Below are 24,617 nucleotides of genomic sequence, written 5' to 3' on the forward strand. Positions count from 1 at the left end.
GAAGGTGGCTTTTTGGGTTGAGTAGGACCAGGTGAAGGAAATGGTGGAGAAGTTGTTGAGGTTCTGGAGAAATGTGGATAGGGTGTTCTCACCTTCGATCCAGATAGAAGGATGTCATCAATGAATCTGAACCCTGTGAGGGGTTTAGGATTCTGGGTTTTTAGGAAGGATTCATCTAGGTGGTCCTTGAATAGGTTGACATATGATGGTGCCATGTGGGTGCTCATAGCCGCACCCCAGATTTGTTTTGTAGGTAATGCCTTCAAAGGAGAAGTAATTGTGGGTAGGATATAGTTGGTTATGGCGACTAGTAAGGAGGTTGTTGATTTGGAATCCATCAAGCATTGGAACAGGTAGTGTTCAATCGCAGTAAGGCCATGGGCATTAGGATGTTAGTGTACAGGGAGGTAGCATCAATAGTGACGAGCAGGGCACTGTGTGTAAAGTGTCAGGAACCGTGGAGAGGTTGGTATCTTTTATATAGGGGGTTAGGTTCCAGGTAATAGGATGAAGGTGTTGGTCTATGAGAGCAGAAGTTCTCTCGGTGGGGGCACAGTAACTGGCCACAATGGAGTGTAATGGGTGGTTAGGTTTATAGACTTCAGGAAGCATGTAGTTGGTAGGAGTGCGGTGAGTGGTAGGAGTGAGTAGAGAGATGGACTCTGGGGAGAGCTTGTGGGATGGGCCTAAGGATTTGAGTAGTGATTGGAGATCCTGCTGGATTACTGGAATGGGGTTACTGTGGCAATGTTTGTAGGTGGAGCTACCTGACAGCTGCGGAGTCCTTCTGCCAAGTAATCCTCGTGGTCAAATAACAGTGGTGGAGCCTTTGTCCGCAGGTAGGATTATAAGGTCAGGATCAATTTTTAGATGGTGGACTTCGGTTCTTTCTGCAGATGTAAGGTTAGTCTTCATGTTGAGGGATTTGTGGAATGATGGTGTGGCAAGGTTTGAGGTTAAGAAATTCTGGAAAGTTAACAGGGGGTGGTTTGGGGGCAGTGGGGGTGGATCACGGTTGGCTGGAGGAGTGGACTGAGTTAGGCAAGGTTCACTATTGGTCTTTGGTTAAGTCTGATTGGTAGGGTTGGTGCCGAAAAAGTGTTTCCACTGTAGGGACCAGGAGAAGGAGAAGTCTTTGACAAGTTCTGCATGATTGAATTTGGGAATGAGGCTAAGGCCTCTGGAGGAAAGTTTCATGACTGTGTTGTAGGTCTGTTTAGGTTCTGGATTCTGTGTGGTGGTGGGAGGGAGTTTTGTAGGGTGGGGTAAGTGTGCGAGATGTGGTTTGTCAGCTATGAGGGGATGTGGGGGAGGTTTGGAGGTTGTTGAAGAGGTGGCGGACAGTGGTACTCCAAGGCGGGAGTAGGAAACGAACAGGATGGAGATCTTTTTGAGGTGGCATTGTGCTTGTTGCTCAAGTTCCTGCAGGTCGAGAGTTACAATGTGTTTCATGGGTTCGAGGAATTTGGGATTGCATAACAGGAGAACTTTGTGGATGGAGAGAAGATATTGCAAGGAGGTTTGGACTTGGTTGATATGGTTTTGCAGGACTATGTTGGTGAGAGCTAAGATTTGGCAGAATTTGAACAGGTGGAGGTCATTGTGGAAGGAGGGATGGCAGCTGGAAATGGGTAATTTGATGGTAAGGCCATCAGGGGGGATTCCATGAGCCAAGCTACAATGCAGGAACAGTATGTGTGACTGGGATCTGGCTAGGGATAAAGAAACTTTTCTGTATTGATGCAGATGGAAGGAGCAAGGATCCATGCTGGTGGAAAAATGCGCAAAATTACATAAATAATGTAGAACAACGTCCGAAAAATTTCGCAAAAATACACACAAATATGTGTGAAAATTCACAAAGAGGATGAAATTGGTGCAAAAGGGGGAAACAAGATGAACTCTGAGGGAGTAGATGACAGCGAAATGTGAAAACTCACTAAAATTGGTGAGAAGTCACAAGAATCAGAGTAAAGAATAACCAATAAGAAAATATATATTACTGTGGGTAGCAGGTCTGAGTGTGGATAAGTGTGAAGGGGGACAGCAGATGTGACTGGATGGTGGAATTAGTGGGAGCGAGTTGGGATAGAATGGAGAAGGGGGGGGGGGGGGGGGAGTGTTCCATAGGATGTGAGAGAATATCTTGTGGCATTGGAAAGCTGTGAGAGTTAACACGCAAAAATACGAGAAATGACGCATGGAGAGTGATCAGTTTGTAAGTATATGATTAATTATAAGGGGCATTCAAAAAGAAATGAGCCAGAGGCATAATTACAGAAACCAGTACCTATATGTTAGAAGTATTGACCCTGGCTGTTGAGACACTTGTACCACTGTGACACAAGGCGGTGAATGGCTGTCTCATAAAATTCCTGGTGCTGTGATGTTAACCAGCCACACGTCCAGCTGGACATTATTGTCCGAGGTGAATTGTTGCCCCCCTCAGAGCTTTTTCAAGGAGACCAAAAATTGTGTAGTCACAGGGAGAGAGGTCCGGACTGTATGGAGGGTGGCTGAGAACCTCCCATTTGAATTTATGCAGAAGTTCCGTGACTTTGTTGGCCATATGAGGCTTTGCATTGTCACGGAGCAGAATGATCCTGTGGGTGAGATTGCCTGGTGATTGATTTGATCGCTTGGTGAAGGGTGTTCAAGGTTTGCGAGTAGCGCTGGGCATTCAGTGGTGTCCCATGCTGCAGGAAGTGAATCAGAAGGGGACCATCTTGGTCAAAGAAGAATGTCAGCATAATCTTTCCCACAGTCATGTGGATGGTGACGTCCAGCTGTACGTGTGGAACTGGTTAACATCGTAGCCCTGGGAATTTTATGAGACAGCCGTTCACCGCCTTGTGTCACAGTGGGACAAGTGTCTCAACAGCCAGGGTCAATACTTTTAACATACAGGTACTGGTTTCCGTAATTATGCATCCAGCTCCTTTCATTTTGAACGCCCCTTATATATCTTACTACAATTTCAAAAGAACAACTTCAAATATTTTCCGAAAATCACTTTTTGATGAATTGGCATCTGTAAATTAATTGACAAAGTTTTAATTACACCTGTAGTATTATTATTTGTAGTACTTGCTGTAATTCTGCATAGTAAGTTGTTTGTACCAGTTTCACAAACTTTTAACTAGAGGTATCACAATTATTAACAACTTTGTACAAAAATAAGTCACAGTGTATTTCCACTTAAAAATTCATGATTTACGTTGAGTAGTGATGGGTCCTATGTGAAGCAAATGTGGTGTTGTCAGCATAGTTTGGAGTCCACAGGCTGTAGGTCGCCCTGTAGCTAACTGGGTGAGTCAGCTCAAGATTTGGAGTAACCTAGTAAAGTGCCATAGTGTAATTATGCCTCCGGCTCATTTCTTTTTGAATGCACCTTATATATCAGCGGGAGTAATGTGGGACATCAGTACCTCCGTCCACATCAAACCTACTGTTGTTTGCATCATGGAAGAAGGCGGCCCAATTTTCAGCTGCTCTGTGCGTTCGCCTCGACTAGCCACTGACAGCCAATAATATTCATTCTCTTTGCGAGCAGCTAGCAGCGAGTTACAGCAAGACAGCAAGAATCTTGCTCCTACATGCTGCACTGTTGCCATACTTTGTGACAACTGAATTATTCATTCATCTGTCAATTTTGTTTGTTTTCTTCTTTTTTCTTTCAGCAGTACAACTGTGAATGTATATCTGTAATTGTTTAAGTGTGATTAAAAAAAAGTCGGGCAATAAATCTGAAGTGCTGCACAAGCAGGTGAGGCAGATTATTTACCGCATTTATAACTTTTTAAAATGTGAATTTGAAAGCAGGTCTCCTACTGTTGACATTTGAAAACACTAGAACGGACTCCAGAACCGTGTGGTGTTGCCAAGAGAACTGCAAAAACAATTGCAAACTAAAGTGTCAGAGCTGTAAGAACCGTAGAAACAGTTGGTTTCGTGTTGCATGGAAAGCATCGAAATTACAAAGAACCTGTAACACAAATGAGTGGTTTTAAAAATGATGTTTTAAAGTGCTCCATGTGAATGATGACTGCCCGAAATCACAAAAACGTGTTGCAGTTATGCAGCCTTCAGTGGTTGAGCACTTCATCAATGTAAAGAATTTTAAAAGACTTTGGTTCCAGACACATTAAGAAGAGAGTTTTTAGTTCAAAGAAGTGACGTAGGTGCAGTACGGTACAAGAGAATGAGGTAGTTCAACAGTATATTATCTTGGTGAAACATGGGTCATTTAGGATCATTCCAAGATGATCTGCCTGAAAATGAGCAATGGTACGATTTTGAAGTTCTCATAGGAATAGGTTCTCGGATAATTATTCTGCATGCTGACTCTTCTTCTGCGTTTGTTTCTGAGGATAAACTTGAATTTACGAGTAAGAAAAGCAGCAGTGATTACCATTCGGAAATGAGCGCTGTCAGTTTCATGGCATGATTCACAATTCTTATCATACCTTGCATTAAAGTTGGTCATTGCCAGTTATAATTCATCTGTTACAGAGAAAACATCAAGTACAAACACAAGAAAAGTGGACATTTTTCCCCAGCTTGAAAATAAAAATATTAAGTGCCATATAAACCAGATTCATGTCAATCTCCTGCAGCTCGTTAATTTATGTAAATCATGTGACAGAACATACAAACTGACTGAATGGGGTCACACAGTTTTGCATTTATCCACATGTCGCTGTCAGTGTAGACCCATGGAATTAATTTGGGCAAAGGGTTTTAAGGCTATGTGGGAGTAAAAAGAAAAACAAAACATTCAAGATAACATACAGTTAATCCCTTGTGCATGAGGCAATAGACAACATCCCTCCTGTAGCATTGGTACAGTGTGTGACGTGCTGAAAAGCTTCAGAAAGAAGGATTTGACAGGGAAGTGATGATGTATATAAGCCTTGAACGTATCATCATAAATTTACAGTTAGATTGTTTGGAAACAGACTCAAATAGAAGTGGCGATGGTATTACAATGTAGACTTTAGAACAAAGTAATAATATTTCTTAGTTTTAAAGACTTGTGGTTTTCTAAAACTTGTTTGCCAACGTATCAGTTGCATACATAATAATGAGAACTACCTAGCCTTTTTGATTAAGACTTTGTGTCCTTTAAATTATGCAGACTATAATATTCAACATATCGCCCAAGGAGAAGATAAGCTTCTCCCACCATGCTGTATGCTCTAATAACTCACGAGAATGCAGCTGGATAAATTCATCAGAAGTCCGATAATTCCAATGTAAACCCCTGTTATTTTCAAGGCACAAACTGGATAAAGCCCGAAAATGACAGTATATCGATGGCTTTCGATGTTAGCAGTCAGTATTCCCTGGAGTTATTAGCAGATGGTGGTTAATTGTTTGCTTGTTCAATGTTATAAATGCGCTCTCTCACTGTAATACTGAGCATGTTACATAATGCCTGTTAGCAGTGAAAGATACTGCAACTTATGGACAATTTTTACAATAGTCTTTTACATTAGTCTTTTCTACCACTAATTCTTTTTTACACGCAGTGATTACACTTAACTATAGTTAAATAACATACACGCACTCACACATTCTATTGAGTAGAAGCAGTTGTCAAGAAATATAATGATTTCGGGTTTTGCTTGAAGTTAATTTCATTGTGTGTTACATTTTTATTTATAATGCAATTCATATTGAAATATGGTAATTATTGCAAGCAGTTTCAATGACCTTGTCATTAGACAGTTTTACTTTGCGAAAAATTGTACTTCACGTCTTCACAGAGCTGTGTCAGCTGTTCTCGTCTCCCAACGTCACGCGGAGTAAATCTGTGGAGCAGTGGATGTGACGACGTCAAGCCGTGAATTAATATTTCTCACATGACAATTGATCGAAATTGGTTTTAACATTTATTATACCCCTCGTAGATTTGAACATATAATACAATGTACTGTAGGCAAATGAGCCTGACTGTTGTCCACAGCAACGCAGTTCGGCAACATGGACTTTGTTTGCCCGCTCTCTGCTGCCGTGCATGCACAGTTCTCATCTCCCCCATGCTTCCTTTCTGCTCTGCCTCTATGTATGGAAGCGCCGTCCTAGGTGACTTGGGCTTTAACCCCCAGCAATACCTCCACTTCGACAGCTGCCACCCCTTCCATACCAAGAACTCCCTTCCATACAGCCTAGCCATCCATGGTCATTGCATTTGCAGTGACGAGCAGTCCCTCTCGAAATATGCCGAAGGTCTCACTGAAGCCTTCACTGACCGTAATTATCCTTGTACGAAAAATAAAATCTCCTGTGCCTCATCTTTCCAGTCTCAAAGTCCCACCTTGCGGCCGCAGAGGAGCATTCCCCTCATAACTCAGTACCACCCAGGAATGGAGCAACTGAATTACATTCTCTGACAGGATTTCAATTACCTCTTGTCTTGCCCTGAAATGAGAAATGTCCTTCCCACCCCTCCCACAGTGGTATTCCCCCATCCAGCGAACCTACTCAATGTACCCGTCCATCCTTACACAGCCCCTGTTCCCAATTCCTTACCTCATGGCTTATATCCCTGTAATAGACCTAGATGCAAGACCTGACCCATACATCCTCCCACCACCACCTATGCCAGTCCAGTCACCAACATCACCTATCCCATCAAAGGCAGGGTTACCTGTGAAACCAGTCATGTGGTCTACAAGCTAAGTTGCAACCACTGTGCTGAATTCATTCTATGTACGCATGACAACCAACAAGCTGTCTGCATGAATGGCTACAAACAAACTGGCCAAAAAACAAGTGGACCACCCTGTTACTGAACACACTGGCAAACAGGATGTCCTTCATTTCAGTGACTGCTTCACAGCCTGTGCCATATGGATCCTTCCCACCAACACCAGCTTTTCTGAATTGCGCAGGTGGGAACTTCCCTGCAATACATCCTATGTTCCCGTAACCCTCCAGGCCTCAAGCTTCGTTAGTCATTGTCCTCACCAATCCGGCCCCTTCCCTGTTCCTATTCCTGCACTACACAGCCGTCATTCCACCACAACACCCAGCCTTTTTATTTCTCTCCTTTTCTGCTACGCCCTCCCCACCCCTCTCCTTACCTCTCTCCTGCTGACTGCCTAACCTGCAGCACTTCACTGTCTTCCACCCCCACCATACTATCCCTTCCCCTCCCCATCCCATCCTCCTCCTTACCCTGTTCATAAATCATATTGAATATATGTTAGTGCATATAACAGCAAGGAAAGAATAGATCTCTTACAAGTAATTTCATTTAGATTTTGTTAGACATTTGCCCAGTAAACATTTTTTACAATCAGTAACATTATCATTTCATTTAATCCTCACAGTAAGATTTTGAACTAGAATAGTTAAGAGCTCTAAATACAGCCACTTATAATACCATTTTAGACAACTCTAATGAACAAAATTGCAGCACAAAATGAATAAACAATTGCCTATCGTATCAAGACATGCAGTGTCTTATGTTAAGCATTAACACTGATCAGAATAGAAACGATATTACATCTAAATACAAGAGGTTAGTTAGTCACTATAAATCAAATATTTTAGAAGACTTCTCAAAGATGTAAGGTAGAGGGATGTTCACATTGCTCATGAAATTAATGAAATACACACACATTAATTAATACTGTTATTACTTTGTTTGATAAATGTTGTAAAGCAAGATTAAAATAATTAAACAGAAGTACGCAAAAGTTGTGGATTGGTAGAAGAATAGAGGTAGGAAAAAAAAAAAGAAATTTATAATTTTTCCATGTCTCGTCTGATATGAAAAACTTGTTTGATATGCATGGGAGTCTCCTCTCTCTGTCCTGTTTACTCATTTGATTTGTTATTTCACTTTAAAATCTACATCTGGAAAATGAACTAGATATTAGTGTAAAAGATTAGGATTTTTATGTAAAGTAATATATGATCTCAATAATTATGTACAGAAAGAAAATTGCTCATCTAGGAATAAATGAGCATAGTTCAGCTGTTGTCCTTGATTATGTCTAGATTATATTTTTCTTTGTTATTACTATTAAAATTGCTCTTTCAAGTGAATTATAACCTGCCCATGTAATAAGCATACATTTAATATACATCCTTTGGATGACCTGTGAACAATACTCAGTCTGCTACATGCGTTTAGTGTGTTTCAGAATGAACCTATTGTCTTGTCCTCGCTGTCATCATCTCATTAAGCTGGATCACATGCCACTACAATCTTCATAAAACCAACTATAAAAAGCATACTATCTACACAAACTAAACGTTTTTTGTAAGACCGCCTAATGTCCAAGTACTATTTACAGACTGTATATAATCTTTCTTGGCTTATAACATATGAACAATATAAATACCATGGCCACCAGCAGGGAACTATTCTGGACCTCAAACAAACTGTTTGATGTTCTTATTACTTTTTAATTTAATGATTAATTGATGTTAATGTGTTCCAGTTTGTAGTTGTGACATCTTAAACTTAGTGATTCTAGAACCATAACACTTCCAATTATCTTTCAGTGCTTATGAATACAGAGTGTTTATTCCATTTGGACCTATAGAGACAGTAACTGGCCTTCCAATACATACTTCATCCTTGCCACTTTCCTGACTGCTTCTTCTCAATCTTCTACTCTTGGTTATTAGTTTTTTCCTTTACTTCTTTTTTGTGGGGGTTAATCTGTCTTTTTAACCTGTGTCTTTTAAACCAGTTCCATGCTTCTGTTATCCTTTGTTGCCACAAGTGCCAGATTATTTACTGTGAGCTTTTAGCTGTCATTTTTTTATGTATATTAATTAGTGTTATGATTTTGGAATTTGAATTTCAACCAATTTCCATTGTCATTCATATCCTGTCCCCGCATCTCATAGTACAGGCAACATACAGATTATTCTTCTTTAATTATCTCTACAACTCTCATTCGAGGTTTTCTGTTTCACATCTTTTTCTTCCAATACAGGAAACACCTGATATGTACTGAAATCCTGAGATTCAAGATCTGTGTTTTACACTCCTTTCATTATTGCCCTAGCTGCTCTTTTTAAGTAGATGGCAGAACATGCTTCTGTGAGTTAGCGTTAAGAATATTTATGACCTGTACATGTATATATTTTAACAGTAAGGTTTTCTTTATCTGCTCATCACAGTTACTTACTAATTTTTTTCTTTTCTAACATTTCTTTGGGCACTATAGACCTAGCAACATAGAGCTCTCCAATGCTCTTAAGGAAGGTGTCACTGCTGTGGGAGGAGAAATTCATGATTGGGGTGTTGTGACAACACCAATGCTCCATTATTTTGTGGCTGCCAAAAACAGTGGACTGACACCATCTAAAGAAAACTATTATAGAAAGCTTGTTGACAACTTTAGAACTCTTAGAAGCAAGGTAAATTGTATGAGACTTTTTTTAATTTCCTTCTCAGTGTTGGAATGCTTTACCTCTAATTTAACACAGTAAGTAAAGTTTGAAAATTGTGATAGTAACTAAAATATTTAAATCGTTATAAATCAAACATATTTTAAAAGCAGTGTACAGTATATTTACCACTGTGATTACATGGTTTTAAATAATCTGTCAGTTAAATTTTTATTTCGTCTGAAACTCTGTTTACAAGGGGCATTCAGTAAGTAACCCAATACATTTTTCTGAAAGCAGGTAGTTTACATTCAGGATTCCAATATGCTGTATTATTTCCCACTCTTTTGGCTACAAAACCCTATTTTGCAACTTAATCTTCATTTAGTGTGATTGTCTTACACCACCTTACCAGGAAGGACTGTATGCTGGCATGGTACCACTCTACTGGTCGACGTCAGAACCAACATCTTGCTGCATCAGTAACCTCTGCATCATCCATGAACTGCTCTGCATGGAGTGCGTCCTACATAGGGCCAAACAGATGAAAGCCAGAATGTTGGAGATCCAGGCTGTAGTCTGGATGAGGGAGAACAGTTCTATGAAGTTTTGTGAGATACTGTCAGGCGCAGTGACTAGCGTGAGGCCAACAGAGACATCACTTGAGCAGTGAAGTGTTTGATTGTGATCCATTGATCACCTTGACTGAGAGTGTCTGCATGTTCGAACATTGCAGGAGTCACAGCTGTATGCTTACTGGCTGGCACGCGGGAGATCGGACAGGTTTGCATGACCTTGTTGTGAAGATGATGACACCTCACCCAATGAGTCACTGTGCATTCTTTCAGTGCCAAATCTCAGTAGAAATTCTGCAAGCACCTATGAATGTCTGTGATGCTATGGTTTTCCACCATAAGAAACTCAACATTAGCTCTCTGCTCGGAAAGCACCTCTGTTACAGATGCCACATTTTGAAGGCTATGTATAGTGCCACCACTTATCGAAACTTCATGAAACTGTAGCGGCTGAAGTGGAAATATTCCACAATGTCTCTCAACAAATTCTGCATTTTTCAACCAAATTTGGGTGAGAAAGAAAATGTTGCATTACTTATTGAGCACTCCTCGTAGAACTACAAAAAATGACCAAAAAAGAAGTCTATGAAGTTAGTGATTAGATATTGCACGTGCTACAAGAAAACTATACAGTAATTTGTGATAAAGTAGATTTGTATTATCTTTATGCACCATAATGTTTGAGTAGATGGTTGCAAGAAATGCAGTAAAATAAAGAAAAAACAGTGAAGTAGAAGATAAAAGTTGGCTGATGAAGTGCCGATTTCAGAGTAACAACTTTGAAACCCATAAATAGTTGATAAAAATAGTTATAGGTGTGGTGAACTGTGGTGTGATGTGAGTCAATGCCAATTAAAATTGGAAAGCATAAACTGTAAGAATTTGAGAATAGGTGAAACACATACAGACTCTGAGAACTGGATTTGCAAGTTTAGCGATTGTCTTATACTGGTATATAATTTACTTTGTTTTTCATATATTTCAAGAATCTTTTTCATTTAAAGGAACAAACATATTACAATACATGCTTTTGACAAAATTGTTTCATTGTTGAATGAGACTGCTAAAACCAAACACACACAATTTCATAGATGGATTCTGCACCTTCTGTTCATTACACCACCAGGCAAGTGATGATTTCTCTTGTGAAATATCAACTGTGTGGTGAATGCTGCAGAGTTCCTAACTCGACAGTCCACAGAATACCTACCATGAAGATTAAAGCTTGAGAGATACCACATTTGATTTGGAAGCTTGAACTTCTAAAATAGCAGTTTTTTTTAAATAGATTTGTAATTGTTCCTCTTTCCAGATCCTGTGGTAAATTTTTCAAAATTTAAATCAAGTATTCAGTTAACTTAAATGCTGACCATTGCATCTTTTTTTAACTTTTGAATTTAGTCTGGTTATGGTAAACATTTCTCCTTTTATTATGTCATGTAACTAAATTTCATATAATGTAACATCAGTTCTTTACAGCAGTGCTAACATCTAGAGACTAAACATATGTGTGTATGTCAAATTAAACACCTTTCAGCTGTCTAGTTTTCAAACTTATTTTATTTGGCTACCAGTTTCAGTGTTTTGCTATGCCACCTACAGACCCCTGACCGACTCTGATCAAAATAGGTGCCAGCAATACTAGTATTAATAGATTTATGCTATAGTGATCACTTCAGCAATCATCTGTCAGCAGAAGATGGTTGAAATGATTGCTATAGCAAAAATCTGCTACTGCCAGTATTGCTGGCACCTGTTTTGATCAGAACCGAGGTAGAATCTTCCTGCACATCAATCGGGTGCCTGAAGATAGTGTAGTAAAATGCTGAAACTTGTAGCCAAATAAAATAAGTTTTGAAACTAGACAAGGTGTTTAGTCTGTATCGAAGAGCTGAGTCCCGCGACCATCTCTAGAAGGGACATACAGAAACATATGTGTATTTACGTAGTGTAGAACACTAAGTGTAAGGAAACATGCTCACAGTGGTATTTTGTAAACTTTTTTTGTCTATGGCAGTTGTCAATGAACCATTTGGATTCCGTTATACAGTTTAAAGTCCTCTGTTTTGATGTCCTCTAGTAAAGTATCCATTATCCAACGTAGGTTATGTGCCACCAGTTCACCACATATAAACCTCCAAAAGTAAATAACACAAATGAGTATCAAGTTAGTAAACAACATGCCACATAGTTATACATAAACACATGTATATGAATTCAAATGAGTGTGTGACTCATTCAACTATAGGAACTGGTGTAGGACATGACGAAATTTTACCACTTAATTTTTTTGTTGTGTATGTGTATGGCTCTCTTCATATGATTCATGGAAGCATTGATGAGGAAAGAAAAGTGTACAGGAAGACATTTAGTGTGGATCTAAAAATATGCTTTGAATGGAACTACAATAGAAATAAGAATTCTTTTCTGTCATGAGCTTATGATTACAGTGTTAGTCCTGGGTGGTTAGTGGACCTGTACAAGTCAGAGCAGAATAATTTAAGACAAGATAACTTTCTCACAGTGTTTCAAATGTGAAGGGAGTGAAATAACATGATATAGTAAGATACTGGATAAAAGTCTATTACAAGACTATACGTCAAACGACAATGGTGGGAAAGTTAAGCATAATTACAAACAAATCTACACCATCTATCAGGCAAAAGAGAAAAGAAAGTTAAGAACTATTTGAGGCAAATAATTGAATCTGAAATAGAGAAGGAATTTTAATGGCATATAGTTTTAAATAAAGAGTTATTGAGTGAAAAGCACACAGGTACTTCGGATATGGCATTACACCATTTCATAGAAAAAATGTTTTGAAAGGATGATTACATATGTTTTGCATTAACATATTACTGCCATAACAGAAACACTGTGCAAAACAGATTACCATGATATTTGTCTGTGAAACGTTCCTTATAATCATGAAAGGTGGATTCCATTCTGCCTGTATTTTTGATAATGTCACGGGTATTGAGAGTTGAATTATGCAATAATGAAGTAACATGGAGTTTTTTTTTTTTTTTTTTTTTTTTGAGGGGAGAATACCACTCAAATATTATAAGTTATTTTTTGTTGTAAGGAGGCTTGCTGATGAATACTAATAATTTAGAATCATTTATCTCCTTTTTTTAATTGTTACCTGTTTTACAGAATTCTTCCAGCGGCAACTATGTACCTGAAATTTTGTTTGATGGTGCAAATGGCGTTGGGGCATTGATTATGAAGGAGCTTATCCCACTCCTAGATGGACTCCTAACAATCAAACCATACAATAATGGTGAAGGCAAGCTGAATTATCATGTAAGTATGTATTTCTTAACTCAGAAATTGTAGCTTGTGGTAATCTGGCTTTGGTCTTACGAAAAGTATAAGAATGTCCACAGAATATAACAGGTGGAGCAGAGAAGTCATTTTGTGCAGAAGACACATAACAGCCTTAAACTCCCATTGCAATTAACAGATACTGAATTTACCATGGTCACAGTCCATTTTAGATTAAAAGTATTATTTGCATGATAAAAATTACTAAAACAAAATATTTGAAACAAATATCACAAAATATGGCTTTCTCTTTGTTTAGTATCTGTACTGCAAAGATGCAGTTTCTGTGCGTTTGCTAATCTGCCTCCACTGAAACTTATCAAAGCCATCTATAGTACTATTAATTTACCATGTATCCTCTGTAAGCCAGATGGAGTGATAAGTATTGTTGTCTTAGTCACTGAATTAGATGTATTCCTGAATGTGTAAATGTTGTGTCATAAGCACAGTTTATCTTTCTTCTCATAGACTTACCTTTGTTCATCATACATTGCAGAGACGCCTGTATGCAAGTCCAGTAGAGCACTCATATTTTTCTGTTGTGTTGTACTTTGCCTCTAGTTATGGTTGCTGACAACTGGTCAGTTCCATACAAAAATTGTTCTGTTTGAGTTTAGACTTAGTCTTTGAGGCATATAAGAATCTTTCATTGTGAAAGTAGCCAGCCTCATTTGTTACATTAAGACAGAATGAATTTATAAATGCACCGAGAATCAGCACTTCAATCATTCTCAGTGAGAATATTTTTATGTTGTTGAAGATAATGATCTGCTGATGATAACATGATCTTCCAACTAAGTCTGTCAGCCATACTAACTTCACTTCCCTGTTATTGTTTTATACTATTCTTCTTTGTCACTTAATTTTTTTATTTTATGTATAATTGAAATCATTTGAACAAGGAATAAGTTTTCTATGAACATTTATTGGCAAAAGGGCAATAAAGAAATATGCTTTTTATATTTATACTGTGCTGAAAACAGTAAAAAAGTCATAAGCTGAATCCATAATAAGAAAACGGTGAAGTGGCAGAGGGGTTGGGTGGGAGGAAGGATGGGAGATAGGTCCATTATTACAAGTTTTTGGATTTTACAGACATTTGTAGTGGCTTTGTGACTTAGTTAAGTTAAAGTAAATAGGGGATATATTTTCTTAGTGTAGGTGTTAGATTACAAATGCAAAGATCTGAGATTCAGTCTCCCATGGACCCTACAATATTGTTTGATACTTGTTGCTTCTTTTATCTCTGGCAGTGAGTTACACAGTGTGGGGCAAATAAAAGTGGCCCGGAGAACAGATTTCCAGGGTACAAGGACACATGGCACAGGAAAGGAAATACAGTACCAACCTGACTATAGCAGTTGTTGAAAGTGATCACTATTCATCTCTTGGCACTTCTGGGCTCTGGTCAGCAAGCTGCTGAAGGCAAATCAAAGCTGGACTGCTGGAATTGCTGCAGTCTCATCCAAAATGTTCTGCTGCAGATCTTGAAGTTTATGAGAGTTGTTGTGATCCCTTAGACTTGAGGGCTCCCCACACAATGTAATGCACACTGACAAATCAGGTGCCCTGGGTGGCCAGCTAGGGCCATGATCAGACTGACCTGTGTGAACAACTCTTGTCAGGGGTGAAGATTTTGTAAACATGCTCAAAGGTTGTATGGGCAGTTGCTCCGTCCTGTTGGAAGTAATTGTAAGTCTTTTCCTCCTCCATTAACACTTCCACAAACTCACGTCCAATCTTATCCACTCCTCCAGGTCACCTTTATTTGCCCCACCTTGTATATCTCAAAAATGGCAGTTTGCACCATGGTTTGAAGTCTGTGCTAAACTGATGGTCCCTTTTAACTGATTGATTAAGCCAGTTCAGAAGTTCAAAGTCAGAAGGAAGACAGAGGCATACATCCTTTTATGGAACCATGTCTACAAAACCAGTTCATTTTTTTTTCCCCCCCCTGAGACATTGTGCTGTTGTGAGCGTGCGATCGTGTGTGTGTGTGTGTGTGTGTGTGTGTGTGTGTGTGTGTGTGAGCGCGGGCGCGCGCACAAACACTGTGCTGTCAAACGTTTTGTGACAGACTCCAGAGGCGCTGTGTGTGTGTGTGTTTTATATTTTGTATCTTCCATGTAAGTAAGTTGTGCATAATTAAGACATAACTCCGATGTTTTTGTTCCCTGCATGTTCAAGGGAGTTTTTGTGTTGTTTAGTTCCGTTGTATCATGTACACACAGGTTCTAATAGTCGAATGACAGTCTGCACAGGTTGTACCGACAAAGTGGTGACCCCAATGTAAACAAACATTTAGTATCATTGGATTAATGAGCTCTTATGAAAGAGATTTACAGAATGACTAATACTAATCCTGCCATGTCATGCCTGGCTGTAAGACTACTACTTTTTGGCCACACAATCCAGCTTTGTGGTTGTGCAGGTGGAGGCCAGTTTTTCCTGTTCTGGATTTTCAGTGGATGCTGCGAAGTTTGTGCTGGTAGTAAGCGTATTAGATCACCAGTATGCCACAGAAGTGCAAGATATAATTATCTCACCACCAGGGGCTAACTCCTATGACCAGCTTCAGGCAGAACTGATCTGGTGAGTGTCAGCATCACAAGAAGAGCGAATGTGTCAGGTTCTCACACAGGAAGATATCAGAGGCAGAAACCATTGCAGTACTTGCAGCACCTAAGAAGAAAAGTAGACATGGGAACCATTCTGGACAGCTAACTGCTCACTATATAAAGGCGTCGTTTGCCACTTCTTCAAAGCAATCATAGCATCACAGGCTGACTTACCCTTGAATGTAGTACCAGAGTTGGCAGATAAAATCCAGGACATGATGATACCGACTCATGTCAACGCAATCATCGTGCAGTGTGCTAGCTTGAAACCAACTGTTTCTGCTCCAATTATGATGTCTTGGCAGCCAAGGTAGATCTATTGATGCAGCAGATTGGCGAACTGTTATCTTGACACGGTCCGAATGATGACAGAGACCTTAATTGATACCAGAGATAGAGGCAGATCATAGATGATCTCTTCTGCAACTGAGCTGGATCAGTAAGGTATCTCCTAGTATCACTCGGAGTTCAGAAAGCAAGCACGCAGATGCATAACCCACTGCACTAACCCAAATGGCTGCGGCTTTCGGAAGTAGGCACCTCCTGCAATTGCTGGTCAGCGTCTCTGGGCCTATTTGTTTGTGATTGGTGGTCTGGCTGGAAATTTTTAATACACACTGGATCTAATTTGTCCATTTATCAATGGACTGTGTTTCACAGGAAGCAACCACCCATATTATTCTGTCTGACTGCTGCAAACAACTCGGTCATAACAACGTGCAGTACTCTGTGCTTGTAACTAGACCTGGGTTTATGATGAGTCTTCGTTTGGGATTTCACCACTGCTGAACCTATCATTGGATCGAACTAACTTGCCCATTACAATCTACTACTGGACATGAAGAACTAATGCCTAGTTGATAACACCACAGGTTTAACAGTGGCCAGATTTTGGCGGCATACAGCCTTTCATACTGCCAAAGTTATTTGGGTGGCAGAAACATGAATGCCAGAACAATACTGGACAGATATCCAGTGCCATTGTTATATGGATGTGTTGAGTGGTGCAGTTACTTTTAGTGCCTTAAACTACATAAAAGTGTACACACAGATCATTGTAGCTGAATGAGTCATTCTCAAGACAGCAATCAGCATGCTTTTCAGCCTGTTTGAGAGCAAATTTATGATTTTTGGACTCTGGAACGCTGCTCAAAGTTGGAAATGCTTCATTCACTCAATGCTCCAGGGCCTAACCTTTTCTTTTGCTTACCTGAACAATATTTTAGTTTCTTTGCATAGACAGAAGAACATCAGCAGTCAAGCCGTGGGAACACCACAGCGTCATCCTAAACACTACTATGAGGGTGGTTTGAAAAGTTCGCGGAATCACCACGAGAGGTCAGCAGTAGCACAATGCATTGTTCATGTGATATTCAGTGGACTGTTGCCTGTAAACACATGCCATGTCATTGCTCTTTGAAGAGAGCTGTGGGGGTGACATGCTCTGTTGTTGTTCCCGCGTAGTGATTTGCGAAGATGGAAAAAATCGAGATTCGAGCAGTGATTAAGTACTTTGTAAAGAAAGGTATGAAAGAAAAGGATATTCATACCGATTTACAGACTACACTGAGGGATTCTGCTCTTTCATATTCAACTGTTGCCAAGTGGACAAATGAATTTAAATTTGGCCGAGAGATCTTGGATGATGATTCGCACAGTGGTCGCCCAAGATGTGTCACTACTCCAGAAACCATTCCAAAAGTACACAAAATGGTCATGGAAGATTGCCAGTTGAAAGTTTAAGAAATTGCTCACACTTGCCAGATGTCATCTAAAAGGGTATATCACACTTTAACTGAAGAATTAGAAATGAAAAAATTAACGTGCAAGATGGGTGCCGCGACTGTTGATGCTGGATCAAAAATGCAAGAGAGTGGAGATATTGGAACGATGTTTGGCCCATTTTAGAAGAAATGAACTAGGTTTTTTGCACCTGTTTGTGACTACAGATGAAACTTGGGTGCACTACTATACCCCAGAGACAAAAAAACAGTCAAAGCAGTGGAAACATACTGATTCTTCGACACTAAAGAAAGCAAAGACAATTCCATCAGCGGGAAAGGTCACGGAATCAGTGTTCTGGTATGTGAAGGGGATTCTGTTTGTAGATTATCTTCCCACTGGGCAAACAATTACTAGAGAATACTGTGCTAACCACCTGGACAAATTACAACAAAAGATATGTGGGAAAAGGCCAGGTTTAGCAAGGCCGAAAATCATCCTCCTCATCTTCCATCAAGGCAATGTGCGCCTGCACACATGTGCCATTGCCATGGCATAATTACATGAACTAAGATACGAATTGTTGCCACACCCGGATTATTACCTGATGTGGCTCCGTTAGACTTCCATCTCTTCCCAAAACTGAATTTTTTTTTTTTTTAGTGGATGAAGATTCATTTCAAATGAAGAATTGATAGCCAGAGATGACAACTATTTTGCAGGCCTTGAGGAAACTCATTTTTGAGATGGGATCAAGGCACTAGAACATCGCTGGACCAAGTGCATTAATCTACAAGGAAATTACATTAAAAAATAAAAAGTGTTTCAGTGATGTAAGTACTCTTTTTCTATTCTGTTCTGAGATCTTTTCAAACCACCCTCTTAGATGTGTCTTTGGCCAGTACAAAGTGGATTTACTAGGACATACAACAACAGCAGAAGGTTTGCTACCTCTACCAGAAAGCCTGGGTGCCATCTTATGGATTTCGCACTCAAGTATAGCCAAGGAATTGCATTGATTTCTGGACATGTTAAATTTTTATTGCCATCACTTGCCACACTCTGCTGCATTACAGCAGCTGTTAATTGCAGTACTCACCAACCCGAAGAATAAGGGTAACTCACCTATAGCATGGACTGATAGTGTATTGTGATGTTTGAAGCAGCCACAAAGAGCATCACAGATGCCGCTTTACTGGCGCACCCTGAGCCTACTGCACCTTTAGCACTGGAAGTGGATGCTAGCCAGGTGGCAATCGGCGCAGCGTTGCAACAACAATCTAGTGACATACAATGGGCATTCTTGTTTTTCTTGCACAAACTATCACCTTCACAAAAGCTTGGAGCACATACAACAAAGAAATTCTGGTCTTTTACGGGATTGTTAGATAATTTAGCCCTCACCTAGAAGCTAGAGAGTTTATTATTTACACCAGCCACAAACCACTAACTTAAGCCTTTCACCAGAACAATGTGAACTTTTTACGTAGGCAAGACAGTCAGCTTATATTTATTAGCAATTGAGCATGGACGTCAAGCACATCTCTAGTACTGACAATGTGGTGGCCGATTGTTTCTCTCAGGTTGAAAGCATTACTAGCATGATCAATTACATTGAGCTTGCCACCTCTCAACAGTCAAACCAAGAACTACAAGGACTTTTATCAACAGGAACATCAGCGTTGGACCTGCAACTTATCCAAATTCTAGCGAGTGATGTCAGGCTCTATTGTGACATGACCATGTCAAGTCTGTGACCATTCCTACCTATTGTCTACAGAAGGGGACGTCTTTAGTATGCTACACAGCCTGTGTCATCCTGATATTTGATCAATGATTAAACCTGGTGACAAATCATTATGTATGGCTGGGAATGTAGGACTGCCAGGAGTGGATGAGTTATTTTAAATGCCAACACAGCAAGATACATTGCCACATGCAAGCACCAATAGAGAATTTTCCAATTACAGCAGCCCATTTTAGTCATGTCCATATCAACATCATTGGTCCATTGCCATTCTCTGAAGGCTTATGTTGTATACTTCTGATGATAGATTGTTACACCAGCTGGCTGGAAGGTGCACTGATCTACAACATTACAGTAGAAACTGTGGCTTTTGTGTCATATTGGGTGTCACATTTTGGCTGCCACGACAGACAGAGGGCAACATTTTGAATCAAGTCTGTTTGACCAACTCAGGAAGTTTTGCAGTGCAACTTGCCACTAAATGACAAACTACCACCCGGCCAGCAATGGGATGATGAAGAGATGGCACCGCTCACTTAAGGCAGCACTAATGTGCCATGATGCTGAGAGGACCAAGGCCCTTCACATGATATTACTCAACTTCATATACACTTTCAAACCAGATCCAGATACTTCTTTGGTGGAACTGGTGCATGGTGAGATGCTGAGGCTTCAAGGAGAATTTGTGGAAACCAACATCGCCTTGTCAAAACCAAGAGATGATCAATCAGAATTCCGCAGTCAGCACTGCAACATAATGGTGCAGAATTTTAACAGCACCACCACCCCAACGAATTTTCACCATATGGGGGAATAAAAAGTGAAAACTAATGTAAACTACAACAAAAATGTGTCTTAATTTGAACAAGCCATCTAATGATGAACCAGTCGGTTTGAACTGGTAACGACACTATTTATGTGAATAAATAGCATTAAAAAAAGTGGCTCGTTGCTGTTACCTTATCTGCAAGAAACAAGCTGTAAATCATAATAATTTTAATGTCTTGTTCTTAGTTAGTTACAGTAATTTTGTTGGGATGACACTGAATGTGTTATTAATCTTTTTTTAATCACTGTTAGTTAGTCATTAAGTTCAACACTTCTTTTTATCAAATGAAAATGGTCATCTTGGGTTTCAAAAACTCCGCAACAGCATCCTTATCTGCAGTTATCTGCACTTCAGGTTCCAAAACAGTGTGTCTCATCTCTGTTGCAGGGTGTATTTTCCTGTGAAGCCACACTCTTTGTTAGTGACCTAAGTTCTGACAACTTTGATTTATTTACAATATGCTATAGAAATAGTACGAAAGACAAAAAAAAAAAAAAATAGAGATTTTTTGACACTTCCTACACAGTGAATAGTGGCATACGTGGGCGGGTAAATAATTGAAACTGATTAATAATTGCTGCTTGGATAACTGAAAAAAATTGATTGTAAAGAATAGTTGAAAGAAATTTGAAGGTCATTTCTAAATCATTACACATATCCTGGGTGAACTTCAACTGGTACCAGTATCAACAGACCTTCAATATCAATACATTTATGATCAATATTCATAATTTGAGTTATGCACAACTTCGCATTAATTCTATTGTGGGTAGTCCTGATTATAACAATGCTGATACAGGATCGCTCCTCCGTCGCTCGCCCTAATTCCTTTTGTCTGCTCCGAACCTTCTGATGCAGGATATCAGTGGCAAGCAAAATGATGAACAGATAAGTGTGGTGGTCATGAATGTATGAATAAACTTTGCTTTCCTGATAACTTTTTATGGCACTTTTAATATACGGTTGAAATACACATTTTTAAGCAATAGTGGTACGACGGATCTAATCATATGTCCTCCCACTACCACTTATAGAAACAAACAGGTGAAGGTACAGGAATTATGAAATTGAAGAGTGTATTTCTTCTCCCTTTTTGTCATGCAGCTGTATCAAAACATTATCCTTGCCACAAAACAACTCGTTAATTTATCTTTGTCGTGGTCTATAAGTCATTCACTTAACATATAGCTTACATCTATTAAAAAAAAGACTCAACATAATTGCCTCTCACTGTGCACTGACGTCATACAGAGGTGCACAGTGTCTGAGCTTATTTCCCTTTTTGAGGGTTGATAATCCTGGCCAGTATGGGCATAGCCTTGATTTTCAGCCATTGGAGCTATCCTGAATGGTATCAGTTTATATAGGCATGTTAGCTTCTTTTAACACATACATACATACATACATAAGTTTTCTCTCGGAACAAAGTGCCTGATGTAACCACATAGTCCCTTTGTTGTCAGTCAGCGTCTGCACAGTGTTCAGATTGCGAAGCGTATGTGCGCAGCCCAATGTCCGTTATCATCCCAGTTTGCACTCACATGTCCAAAACGAGGCCAGTGTGTCCGTGTTGTGCATTTACAGTAGCTTTCACTGCGCAAATTTGTGAAGCTCATGTTCAGCAGCATGATCCTTTGTGAAATCTTTTATTTCACCTCATTGCTCTTACTTATTCAGTGAGGACACCAGCTTTACATCTGACATCCGTCAACAAGGTAAGTTCCTTGCCTCTTTTACGACATTGTCGACCACAAAAAATTCATGTTACACGAAGTATTGCCATCTTTAGTTTATCACATGCACACACACGTATATCACACGCACACTTAACACTTGCAACCAGGTTTTGTATGTTTTTGTGCTTTGTTTTCAAGCGTCTTTCATACAGTTGCATTACATAAAGTTTCTGTAGTTTCATTTCCACATACTATACACATAACATATTAAAATACAAATACAATTACAAAATAAACTTAGCCTATTCGTTTGCTGACATGTCATTATCCTTGCTTATATACATTATAGTTTGTAACATATTCTCTCCCCTTTTTATACATAGTATCACTGCTTGCCATTTTGTTTTCATTTTTGTAACATTATTTGATTCCAATTATATGAGTACACATTTTACTCTCATTTGGTTATACACTCTTTATACAACATTCATACAATAATAGACTCTGTTTTTATTTATGGCATAAATTGATATACATTTCATTTCAATATACAATGACTTCTTGTTGGAGCATATTTATCAATTCCAAAGAATTAAAGAAATAAACGATAGGTGCTACAATAGATACTACTTGCTGCTCTCTAGCATTCTCCAGGAAGGATCTACACACCACAGGGTTGAGGAAATTCCACGGAAAGGCATTTATGTGCTCAGTTACATCTCATTAATAGACTTAACTGTGATCCCAAGAACAAAATAGTTTTTAACTATATATGACGGTAGTATCTGTTCCCGAAAGAACAGTTACCATTGAGGACCATGCAGCTTTGCTAGAAATGAAATGATAATTAAATGGACACCCTAGCTGCAAACTGGCATTGATGTACTTCATTGGGGACATGTTGAAAATGTGTGTCCCGACCAGGACTTGTATCTGGGATCTCCTGCTTACATGGCAGACGCCCTATCCATCTGAGGCACCGAGGGCACAGAGGATAGTGTGCCTGCAGGGACTTATCCCTTGCACGCTCCCCGTGAGACCCACATTCCCAACAAGTCCACACCACTATATTTGTAGTGCGCCTAATAGATCTTTGCCCATCATACTCATTAGTCGTGGCAGATTAATCTACCAAGTCCCGTACGAGTTCGGGCATAGCGTGTGCGTTCGCACAAGAAGGTCAGTGGCTGGGAAGCCATATTTTTTAACTATATATGATGGTAGTATCTGTTCCCAAAAGAACAGTTACAGTTGAGGACCATGCAGCTTTGCTAGAAATGAAATGATAATTAAATGTACACCCTAGCTGCAAACAGGCGTTGATTTACTTCATTGGGGACATTTAATTATCCACTTAATTATCATTTCATTTCTTGCAAAGCTGCATGGTCCTCAACAGTAACTGTTCTTTTGAGAACAGATACTACCGTCATATATAGTTAAAAAATATGGGTTCCTGGCCATTGACCTTCTTGTGCGAACGCACACGCTATGCCCGAACTCGTACGGGGCTTGGTAGATTAATCTGCCACGAGTAATGAGTATGATGGGCAAACATGTATTAGGCGCACTACAAATGTCCCGCTCAGGGCACACATTTTCAACACGTCCCCAATGAAGTACATCAATGCCTGTTTGCAGCTAGGGTGTCCATTTAATTATCATTTAAAAATAGTTTTTGTTTCTACACACAACTCAAATCTGACGATACCAATTGAAGCATATACTTATTCAGTGTTTAAAAGTGCAACTCAGTATTTACTTGTTATGTTCATTGTATAAAGGATAACCATTCCATGTGCTGAGGTATCCAGAGTTGTATCATCAATACGATATATTGCATACAATGAGCGTACAACATTCAACGAAATCGTCGAAATGAATGGAATTGATTTGAAATTTCGTTAAAGAAGAATAATAAATTTTATCTTTTGCTTTTAAGTTAATTTTCTTTCGTGCGAACTTTGTTGTAGAACCACTCTCTTATTTTCGTGTGGTAATAAAAATTTTTACTTTCTTAAGAATAACGTACATTTAAAGAAAAAATAATATTTACGTGAACTCATATGAACTGGTTAAGAATATTAGGTTGAGAATTGAGTCCTTTAAATCATTCGGCCTTGGCATACACTTTCCAGATGCAGTGGGTTTTTTGTTAAATATTTTTACTGAATTTTATCCCGGCACTAGCCATAGAACACAAGATTACCTCTATTAGCAGAAAATGTTTTAATTATTGCCAAGCCGACATTTATCACTGATCAAACCTACTTCATTACACATTTAAGATATTTTGAAAGAACCAAACTGTTTAAATTTCAATGTTAACTAACATTAGCTATCCGCCTACGAATGCACAAACGTATAATTAATTCAAATTTTATCAGCCACAGGATCACTGAAAAAGAAGAACAATTTCTTAATTCACTATTGATTTTTATGCTTCTGTTCCCGATTTACGGGTTTGATAATTTTTTAAATGTGCCGCCTATTGTTGGTCGCGGCACAGCCCAGCAACACCGCTAAAAAATGCTGAAAAATTCTTAAAGAAATTTTATAGATGACGTGGGCAAGCTAATTTACATAAATAATTCACACTTTTGATAAACTCTAATATATTTAGATCAAACAACAATACAACTCACATTAATTCGTAACGCATCGTCTAATGGCGGCTAAGTCCAGACAGAGACAAAAGAAGTCTACCCATTCGTAAAAAACTCTTTCACAGTGTCCTACCGCAATGACTTCTGAACAGAGAAGACC

General features: G+C 39.2%; 1 protein-coding gene across 1 annotated transcript in view; it reads left to right on the plus strand.

Moving 5' to 3' along the window:
- The window catches only part of LOC126473393 (phosphoacetylglucosamine mutase), a 150,202-nt gene that overhangs the window by 74,725 nt on the left and 50,860 nt on the right, over positions 1-24,617 (plus strand). The window contains exons 5-6 of the mRNA XM_050100402.1: positions 9,195-9,387; positions 13,089-13,238. Coding sequence (XP_049956359.1) covers positions 9,195-9,387; positions 13,089-13,238 — 343 coding nt within the window. The remainder of the gene's footprint in view (positions 1-9,194; positions 9,388-13,088; positions 13,239-24,617) is intronic.

Source organism: Schistocerca serialis, chromosome 4 (genome assembly GCF_023864345.2).
Source record: "Schistocerca serialis cubense isolate TAMUIC-IGC-003099 chromosome 4, iqSchSeri2.2, whole genome shotgun sequence".
NCBI classification, from domain to species: Eukaryota; Metazoa; Arthropoda; class Insecta; order Orthoptera; family Acrididae; genus Schistocerca; species Schistocerca serialis.